The following is an 11,305-nucleotide window of genomic DNA, read 5'->3' on the forward strand; positions in this document are numbered from 1 at the left end:
ACAGTTCACTGGTCATGTTAGGCCACTGTCATTTGTCATGAATGTACCCACACAGACTCACACTCGCTAGCCAATAATAACTCACCACTTCAGCTGACTATACAACTCTGTCAATGCTATTTGCACAACACCTATGTAAAGCTGTCGTTCACTTGCCCTTCTCTATTGGTTAAACAAGTTTAAACATACCACTTGATGAATCAATGATCCTGTCTGGAACACGCACGCATGCACACACACACACACACACAAAACAAACACAGCCCACATTCACTCTGTGAACAAGGTTTACAGTACTTTACCTTGACTTTAGGAAGCAATTTGAACAATGTAGGGAATTCTGTTTTTAATTGACATAATGCACAATGATGTTAGGTTATTCAAAAACGCAAAAAAAACTGAACTAATAAAAATGGCTATAATTTATGATGACTTACAACTTTAACATTTCTGAATTAAAAAAAAAGGTTTTGTATGGCTTAAATTAAAAGAAATAGCTAGGCAGTATAATGTAAAAGACTTTTGGCCTAAGTAGGTTGGCATAATCAGAATAATCACTGCAGCTAGTTTGTTTCTAAATATTACTTGAAGAACATTAAATTGCCAAATCAAAATCAGTGTGGCACCCAATGAGTAGGAAACCATTTTGGTCAAGAAAAAAAACAACAACAAATGAAACAGAAATAATGGAGTTCCTCATAACAATGTCAAGGTCATTAGGTTAAATAAATGACAGAATCACATATTTGACCTTTTATGGAAACAAAAAAAATTATTTGCACAGTAAACCCCCAAAAATGCCTTGATATATTACAACTCAAAATGTACTCTTTGGAAATGTCTTTCCAAAAACTCAACACAACGGTTTTAAACTAGACTTTTACTGAATGCAACCTTTTTTATTTCTTCATCTTGGACGACAGTAGCCTACCTATTTGTCATAGCCACAGCACAGTCATTGTAGGTGCTATCTCAGTTTTGTATGTCAACAGATGTGACATTTGAAAAATTCCCCACAACCATAAAAACCACAACTTCCCGCTATGCCATGAATCATTTAAGCACTAAAGACAAACTGAAGGCGATACTGACTTTCTTGTTATGCACACTTCAAACAGACCCTTCAGAATGATTCACTGTATTCCTCGAAGTGACCAGGCTGTCAAACAACGCTGACACACTTCTGCAAGAGTGACAGATCAAAAACAGCAATAGCCGTGACCTCTATTACGTCACGGCGGCTACTATCACTGTATTCTATCCTCAAAAAGCGTTAACTTGGAAAGGAACTTCTGGAATGCGGCGCTATGGTAACAGCAAACACCTGTTTAACACACTCAGAAACGGTTATGTCATCACAATCATACAAAGAGAGAGAGAAAAAAAACTTGAACCGTCGCTGCGGCCATAGACGGTCGGACGTGTTCAGAATATTTAAACTGCTTCTCACCTCGAGACGGTCCAAACTGACGAAACTGGCTATAGCAAATCCATCAATAATATCCTCCTCCTGAGAACTAGACTCGCGTCTCTTCCTCCGGGGGGGTCGCGGGGTTCTGTTCGAGGATGTGGAGCGTGGCGGACCGTTTTTACCAGGACTTCGCTCCTGTTCGGAACCAGACGAGGGGCTCCGATCGCGGGCTTCCCCGGCGCGCGCCTCCCGTTTCCGTCCCCTCTCGCGCTGAGAACGAGATCTGCGACTCTGCTTCACTTTCCCTTCCATTTTAAAACCGTTGCTATGTCCTCCCCCCGCCCCCCCGCAAAAACCAAAAAAGACAAAAATGACACTCGATCCCGTCTAAACCGATTGATTCCACTCAATCAATAAAACACACCCATAGATACTTAAGCCTGTAAACAATTTACAGTGTGACCTTGGATGTTAAGCTCCGTAATGTGATAACAACAAATGTGATCCATGCAGGTTGAGGCGTGTGTATAATCCAAACCACAACGTCACAGGATAGAAACGCCTGGCTTCATTTAAACAGGTGCAAAATGGCTGTTTAATTACAGTAGCGTGAATTCCAAGCGCACGGCAACTTTGTTACAACGGAACACAACAACATCAGTGTGTGTACGTAATGCAGACCGCGCGCTGGATTCATGTTGCTGACCCTGCTTTAATTTCCACCCGTTTCATGACCCGCTGTGTCAGAAGCAACAAAATAAGCATCCGCGTGTCTGTCAAACAATTTACAAATACTTATTGTATCGGTAAGTTCCAGCATGAAGCGACGCCACGAAACCATCCGAGACAACACGGTCCGCGTCAAGCTGAAAACGCTGTTATATCCCCCAAAGATCCTTCTTCAGCACACAATCCACCAAAAACAAATCATATCCAACCAGGAAAAGAGTTCTTTATCCAGCAGATAGTAAGTTGAACGCGTCCATTCCTGAACGCTGCCCGCTCGCTGCGGCTGAAGGGAAAGACGTCGGCGTGTTTGTCGGAATACGCAAAGCTTCGTTAAGTGGCTTTAAAGAGACAGCGGATGATTCACATCTCCTCTTCTCTCTGTTCTTGCTCGTCACAAATCGCACTGCGAAGTGTAAATGCTCGGAGTCTGGTAAACTGACGTACTTCCGCCACTTCTGCGATTATCAGAGGAAGTGAGCTGGTTTATTATATTACTCCGAGGAACTTATTTTTTTCGTGGCATGTAATTTGCAGGGTGTTTCTCGTCTGTGACGTCCGCCTGTGAGGTATCTGTCTGTCTGTCTGTCTGTCCGTCCATCTGTCCGTCCAGCCATGGTACTTTCTATCTATCATTCTATGTGTTTGCTTGCCCCTCCATGCATCCATTGTTCTTTCTGTTCACCATTAAATATATCCAATATCCATCCATCCATCTATCATTCTTTCTGCTTACTATTCTGTCTACCTATTTATACATCTGTCCATCCATCCTTTGTTCTTTCTATCCACAATTCTGAGATATCTATCTATCTATCTATCTATCTATCTATCTATCTATCTATCTATCTATCTGTAGTGGGTATAGAAAATAATTCCCACCTTAAAAATAATCAAATTTTGTTGCTTTGCATCCTGAACTAAAGACAGACACAAATTTGCTCAGCGCAACTTATAACATCCAAGTGAAAGATATAACACTAACATGTCACAAAAAAATAAAAATAAATAAATAACAGGTGATAAAAAGGATCACCCCCTTTTGAAAAAAATAAATTGTAAACTCAATCAAGTATAGTTAATCACCTTCTCAGTGGCACAAAAAGCCATTTGACTTTCAACTGTGGACATCACTCCAAACTGGATGAAAGAGCTGGAGAAAACTGGTCAGAAAGGTGACCAAGAGGCTGACAGCAACTCTGAAGCAGTGGTCATTGTGTTCATGTGACAACAATATCACAAATGCTCCACTAATGTGACTTGTATGTATGGTGCAAGATTAGTTTACAGTGATAGTTAGTTATATCTGTGAATTGTGTTTTTTATTTGTGAAATGTATTTTATGTATATATATTCTTATTTTGTGCAAGTAAATTGTTTTTTGTTTTTCTTTTTCGTGCATTTGTAATTAGGTTTAATGCATGTGAATTGAGCTACACGTGTGCATTGTGTCTTTTTCATGAATTACTATCTTGCTCCATATGTATGGGAGGTTTGCAAGAAAAAAGCCTCAAGAAAAGCCACATGCAGTCACGACTGAGTTTTGCTAAAACACACCTTGAAGATTTTGAGCCAGATGAGATTAAAATTTGACTAAAATGTACATTATTTGGCCTCAACACCAAACTGTATGTCTGCCGGAAATCCAATACAGCTCACCATCCAAATAACTGCATTCCCACATTAAAGCATGGAGGTGGTAATATCCTGTTAAGGGGGTGTTTCTCTGCAGCAGGGACTGGAGCAATTGTCATGATAAAAGGAAAAAAATGGATGGGGCAACATACCATAAAATTCTTTAGGAAAATCTGCTGCATTACAATGACACAAAGCACACAAGCAAAACTGAGCACACAGTGGTTGAAGGAGAAAAAGGAGAATGTCCTAGCATGGCCTAGTCAGAGCCTAGACTTAAACCCCACTGAAAATCTGTGGAATGACTTGAAGACTGCAGTCCACAAACGCTCACCATCAAATTTAACTCATCTTGAGCAGTTCTGCAAATGTTGCAAAGTCTAGATGTCCAAAGTTAGTAGACAGACTAAAGGCTGTATTAAAAGCAGAAGGTGGTTCAACAAAATACTGACACAAGGGGGTGATTCTGTTCCAACCCAGTGATTCTGTTTTTTTATTTTATTTTTTCTGACATGTTGGTGTTGTATCTTTTACTTGTTATAAGTTGCACTGAGTAAATGCAGCTGGATAAAACAAAAACTGTGCCCGTCTTCATTTCAGGCTACAAAGCAAAAACATGTTATCTATCTATCATCTATCTACCTGCCTACCAGCATGATTCACGCTCAATATCATGTTTGCTTTAGTGTTTGCACAACTGAGGTGTTTTGGTTCAATCATGTCATTAAACTATTTTAAAACCAGTAAATTCTGATTAACTGTGAGTCTGTACACAACTCATTCATCACATTGACATGCCCAGTTTAGATCTGAAGACACAAAGCTCAGGGGAGGAAACTCATGAGACACTTCATGCCACACTCACCACCCACAGACCCTGAGGAATTACTATAACAGCAGGAGCTAACAGTGGTCCTTGAACTCACTAAAGTAGCCCACAATCACACATCACTGAATTATTCAGGGGAATCCATTATTTTCAGCTCAAGTGTTATGTATATGAATGAGAGAAAGTGCAGATACATAACTTATATATTGGCAAATTGCAGGCATTGCATAAAAAAAGCAATGAATTGATACAAACTGAAATAAGGCCTCCTTCATGAATTCATAACATTTAAATGACAGGTGCCTCATTAAGGCTGTTGGGTTAACACTTCTATTTTTGAATCATGCATATCATAGAAATGTAAATACAAATGGAAAATGTATGTAAATAGCACAGCTACTGTCATAGAATAATAAGAATCTCGAGCACTTCTTGTAAACCCTGATTTAAGTGCACAGGATGTCATATATACAGAAATATAAACTGTACCGCAACAGGTCAAAGTGTGTTTTTTTCACCTCTGCAGTCTAGGTCTTAGCTCAATTTTCCATATAATAATTCAGAGTTCTGTCTGCAGTTATAGGCTCTTAGGCACCGTGAGGTTGCCTTAAGGCAGCAAGAGAGCACCTGTCCTTCAGACAACACACACACACACACACACACACACACACACACACACAGTCTCAAGATCATCCAAGTCATCCAGACCTATAAATGATTTATTTTACACTCCACTCTTGCAATAATGTACAGTGCTATAAACACTTTATCACCATGGACTTTTCTTATCTCAACACACTCAAAGCAATGTTCTGACATCTAAAAGTAGTATCTATCTATCTATCTATCTATCTATCTATCTATCTATCTATCTATCTATCTATCTATCTATCTATCTATCTATCTATCTATCTATCTATCTATCTATCTATCTATCTATCTATCTATCCTTTTTTCTTTTCTTTCCGTCATCCATCCTTTTATCTTTTTTTATTTCCATCATCTATCTTTTTATCTTGTTTCTCTCCATCATCCATCCTTTTATCTTTTTTCATCCATCTATCCATACTTTTATAATTTTTCTGTCTATTTATCTATCCATTCATCCATCCTTCCATCGAGCAAAGTAATCCATCCAATCCTGTGCTCACTGTGCTCTGTGGGGGAAGTTGTGGCCTAGTGGTTAGAGAGTTTGACTCCTAATCCTCGGGTTGTGGATTCGAGTCTCAGGCCGGCAATAACATGACTTAGGTGCCCTTGAGCAAGGCACTGAACCCCCAACTGATCCCCGGGCGCCACAGCATAAATGGCTGCCCACTGTGCGTGTGTGTGTGTGTGTGTGTGTGTGTGTGTGTGTGTGTGTGTGTGTGTGTGTGTGTGTGTGTGTGTGCACTTTGGATGGGTTAAATGCAGAGCATGAATTCTGAGTATGGGTCACCATATGTCACTTCACTCACTCTCTAACTGAGGATCTAGATGTGCTTGATTATACTACAAAAGGTCAAACTTTTGGGTGAATTGCAAATGGAGAGTGTCAGCGGAGATAGGAGTAGTGGGTTACTAAGCTATATCATTATCAAAGAGGAAATATAAACTGAATGCGAGGTTGTCTCTATTTAAAGAAAGACAGTGGGAATTACCAGAAGGATTTTGAAACTGAGTTGAGTTTTATTGAACGCATCACACTGAATTACATTAATCATCCACTGAAAATGAAATGTGAAAAGGCAAGTATAAATGTCAAAGTGCTGTAAATGGTAAATGAATGTAAATACAGTTCTTTCTTTCTTTCTTTTTTTATAATACCTCTCTCAAACAGCTTTGCTTTTTTTTTTTAAAGTCACATAGTCGGGATCAGTCAAAGGCTTAGCTCAACATTTTTGAAGAAATTCAGAAATGAGTTTTATAGATTTTTCGCCTCCCCCGCACCTTCAAGCTAAACTATCATCCCAACAGACTGTGTTATGTCAATTCAGCTTTTCTTTAAAGATATCTACACAGATCAATAAAGCTTTGGCGGAGCATATACAGTAGATCCCTCTGAGAAGTGTGGACACATTCAGCATACCTGGGCTTTTGATTGATTCTATGGAACATACTGATGCTTATCCTCTTAACAGACTGTGCAGTACTTTCTCTGATAACCATTTGTATTTTCCTTGATAACAATCTGGCAAGTCAGAGCTTGAAAACAGAGTCAGCATGAATTTGATGACTAAACACTAGGAGCATTTCATCCATGATGATCTCTAAGGAGGATGTCAAAACACAATGCCCATTCTCTCTCCCTAGACGGCCCATGTAATTGCTTCTTATAAAAACAGAGGAACTGACAGTAACAACACTCTCTAACACGTTTCACAGGTCAAGCAAAGAGACAAAACCACGTACAGTATAAACACACTTTGTGTGATACAAAGACACTGTACATACACAGTGGAGAGTGCGAAGAGGAAAATATTAGGATATGCCAGATATAAATTAAAACAGGCAAACTGAAGCCAAGAAGACTGTAATTGAACACAAGTGGCTTGATTGGGTAAACAAATTACAACAAATCTGCAGTTTAATAAATTTAATGACATTTCCGAACACTTGCTACTTTGCTTCAGAACATTGGTACAGTCATACAGAGGAATGTTGTCCCTCTGTACATCAGGTTAGTTTCCTTCTATCCTGTGCACAGCAGTGATGCTGCTGTAATAAAGAGAGGATGTGACAGAGGTGTGTGAACACTGGCGTGCTTTCACAGAACAGAGATGAGAATGGCCTCTGACTGTCCTCCCAGTGGGGTTCCTCAGTCTGGCATTTTCTCTCTGTGTCTCTGTCTGTTTCTTTCTTTCTCTAGTTCTTCGTTCTCTCTCTCTCTTTTGCACACAGACACTCCAAGGCCTCTTTATTTAAAACCGTTTTTCTGTTATCGGGGATCAAATGCACATCATGGCAGCCTTCCTGCATTCAGCCCAGCATTTGCTTTGATATGTGTGTCCCTTGCTGGGTCTCTAACAGATATTCTTGCTTTTCAACACTAATGTAATGCGTAACTTTTTACGCTCCTCTGCCTTAAAACGATATCTGTCTCAAGATACTTAACCCCTGCTGCTTTCTCAAGGTGAGTGAGTATATTTGCTGATTTTATTATGAACAGTAGAAATATTACAATTTCCCTTCACTTCCTAGCCCTAAAATAATGTTTGAATAATTCACTACAATAGGATGACCACTCAGCTAACAAACCGCCTTAAGCCAGCCTAAGCTTGTTAGCAATAAAGAAAAAAAAATTTCACATAGAAAAAAAAGGTAATAATTGCAGGTTATGATTTATTTAATATAATACATATACTTGTAGTATATGAACACACACACATGCACACACGAGTGTTACTGAATATCATTGAGATACTATTAAAGTTTTTATTAATATTTATTTTTTTGGTTTTCATTTTAATTGTAGTTAAAGTTTGAGTAATTCTTGTAAGTTTTAGTAGTTTTCTTATATTTCTATATATTTTTTCATTTCCGTTTTAATTTGTTTTTCTGCTACATTGAAATGAACAAGAGGAGTGGCTAGTCGCACACTGATCCACTACAAGACTGGAAGTCTACAAAAAAATATGTTATTTTTTAAATTGCATCGTGCAAAAAGGTGCAAAGTGCATGTGGGTCAAAAACAGAATGGACACCAGCAAACCTTTCAGCGCATTGCTATCTTTGCTATCTCTTATTCTGCTACATTAAAATGAGAAATGAAAGAGACAAAATTAAATTTTATATATTCTAATAAAACATATTGTATTATTAATTGTATTTGTTTATGTACAGTAATTAACAAAGTGATCTTTTATTTATTTATTTATTATTATTTTGCAATATAAAATTACATATTATTATGTTAGACAGTACCCACAAATAATTGTTTCCCCACAAAAAGAAAGAAATACAGTGAGTAATAATCCAACAGAAACCAGACATATATGAAACAACTGCATCAAGAGAGTGGCTCCATTGATCGCTGCACACAATGTATTGGTTTAATTAAGAGAAGCAGTGTCCTTGTTAATTGATTCCTTGCCTGTGCGAATTACGTACACACAAAACAACCGGTGACTAATGACCCATGGAAATCTCGCTTTTACTCACTGGACACATTGCAAGCCAAACTTCTTCCACAGCTGACCGGCTTCCACCACTTTTGTGAGGATTACAGAGCTGTTAGTGAAAGCCGCTCTCCTCTATCAACCCCCCACCCCCCACCATACAGTGATAAAGGCTCTCATCAATTATGAATCAATCAGGGAGAGGGTGAAGCTACAATTAATCTGCTGAGAGACAGAGAGAGAGAGAAGCAGTGTGCATCAGCATGCTTTATAACTGATAAAGCAGGTGTTGATTTTCCCAAAGCTTATTAATGATCAAATTATCCCTTATGCTTTTGTTTATGTGAAGTCTCAGTAGACAGGAGGAAAAGACAATAACTCAATTGCTCATTTCCCAGTCTTGTGTAAAGAGAGCAGGCTCATTACCAGAGTCATAAACCAGGGCCTCTGGGTCCAATGTTTCCTCAGATAGAATTGGATGAAAAAATAATATAAAGCACAGCATATAATAAGTATAAAATGTGAATTCAAACAGTGTGCCCATCAGAGAAGAAGAGGGAGGCTGATTCTCCTTCAAAGATAAATAAATAAATAAATATTATTTACAAAGAAAAAGATGCAATGTGACAAAAAGTTAAAACTGACATAAAAAGTCAAATTATGAGATAGAAAAATCATAGTTGTGAGATATTAAGCCATGAGATTAAAAAAAAATCAACATGGTGAGAATTTTGTCACAAATATGACTTTTTATCTAATGATTTTACTTGATTTTGGTTACAGTGTTATTTTTGTAAAATTGATATACTATCGTAGGTTTTATTAATATTTTAATTCGTCTTTCAATTTTACTTTTAACATTTTAGTAATTTTGTTGTGTTTTTATATTTGAATTAAAATTTTTCTTATTAATTTCTGAATATATCTGTATAGTTCTTAGTTTTCGTATTTAAAGGATTTACCACTGATGATTCAAACGTGATTTTTGAGCAGTGTAGAGTAGCGCTTGATGTTTGTCATTTCTCCGATCACAAATGCAGACATGATTTTATGTTTACGTGGCATGATATGCAAAACAACATGTACAAAGACAGTATAAGTCATTATAATCATTAATTATGTTCTCACTGGATGCAACAAATACCTAATTTGTAATGGGTTTTATGTTTTTCTCTTGTTGCGCTGGAACACAGCATCACAGTATGGTAAGGGGAGTAACATATCCATAACACGCTTGTGGTATTTGGCCAATCACAATGCACTGGATATTGGGCCATCCAGAGCACATCCCACTTTTCAGAACAATGAGCTTTGTAAAAATGTACGCGTTTCAGAAAGGTGGGTCATAGAGGAGCAACAATAATGTACAGTATGTGGAAAATAATATGCTTTTTGAAACTTAAACCGCATAAACACATTGCACTACACCAAATTCACAAAATAATGTACTTTTTAGCAACGTCATATGCCCTCTTTAAACATACTCCTATGGACACTTTAAAGGTAAAGGGCCTTGTTGGGTTTTGTTATATTAGTCTTCAGGACTCTGAGAACATCTCAAGTGTCTGATGGTTTGTTTGTGTGTCTGTGTGTGTACACCCACAGCATGGTGGTTAGCCACAGGAAGTTACAATAAAAACAGACCAAACTAACCACACAGTCATGTTCACTGCAACTCATCACTACAGCATCACTGACATTCTGCAGGGGAGTCATGGAAACTGATCAGGCACCTCTGTTCTCCTCTCCGGGACATTTTTTCACCACTTTTACACCGGGGGAGGTACTTCACATGCATGTTTATGATATTAGGGTTTGTAAAATAAGAGTTATGTAAAAGTGTAGTCATGTTGCTGGGTTTTTGAGGTCAAGTGTCACATGACACTGCAGTGACTGACACATGCAGTTTGAGACTCTTGTTGTAATACATCTGCTCTTAATTGCAGAGGTTTTTTTTGTTCTTTGTTTGGTGTTTACACATGACTTGAAGAGGAATGTTTATCACCTAGTCTCATGTAGCTAGTTTTTGATAAATGCCAAATTGCCTAGTCCACATTGCAGCTTGGCAAGAACTGAAGCAGGGCTTTCATGAATAGTTATTTTGACTATTTGGTTAGACTGTGGATAAACGTGATTTATGGAGACTCACAACATGCCATGCATCAAGTCCAATGCAGAATGCACGTTGCCAGATTTATGGCGGTTCCTCATATTATATAAAAATGTCAAGGAAAATGCGTTAAAGGCAAAATTATAGTTAAAATTGTAAAAATTACTAATTAAAAAATGCTTTAACAAGCACAAATGAAATCATGTGATCCAGAACTAGTCAAAAGAGACCCAAGGCCCTCACTAGTGAAATAGCTTATCAACTAGTCAGCAACATCTAGCAAGAAAAGATTATCTGACTGACATGTAAAGTGACTAATCCCTTTGAGGAGTATGCAAATCTTAAACATTGTTCTACAAACAAACAAATCAACAAAGTAGGTTTCTCAAATTAAACTCTAGAATATCTTTCAAAAGTTAAATGCCATTAACTTTAACATTAACTGTCAAATCCAGTATCCAGTTCTTCCTCAGATGCAGTGTAGCAAACCTGGGAAC

At 37.9% G+C, this 11,305-nt stretch overlaps 1 protein-coding gene across 11 annotated transcripts in view; it reads right to left on the reverse strand.

Annotated features, from left to right (window-relative positions):
* The window catches only part of fbrsl1 (fibrosin-like 1), a 283,256-nt gene extending 280,665 nt beyond the window's left edge, over nucleotides 1–2,591 (reverse strand). For 8 of the 11 annotated variants that reach the window (XM_059548652.1, XM_059548651.1, XM_059548653.1 and 5 more), the window contains exon 1: nucleotides 1,451–2,590. In XM_059548652.1, the coding sequence (XP_059404635.1) occupies nucleotides 1,451–1,723 (273 nt within the window). In that variant the 5' untranslated portion in view covers nucleotides 1,724–2,590. Of the gene's footprint in view, nucleotides 1–1,450 lie in introns of all 11 variants that reach the window. The other 3 variants (XM_059548650.1, XM_059548648.1, XM_059548657.1) reach the window with 2 other exon arrangements.
* Between the last annotated feature and the right edge of the window lie 8,714 nt (nucleotides 2,592–11,305).

The sequence above is a fragment of the Carassius carassius genome, chromosome 4 (assembly GCF_963082965.1).
Source record: "Carassius carassius chromosome 4, fCarCar2.1, whole genome shotgun sequence".
In the NCBI taxonomy this organism is placed as follows: Eukaryota; Metazoa; Chordata; class Actinopteri; order Cypriniformes; family Cyprinidae; genus Carassius; species Carassius carassius.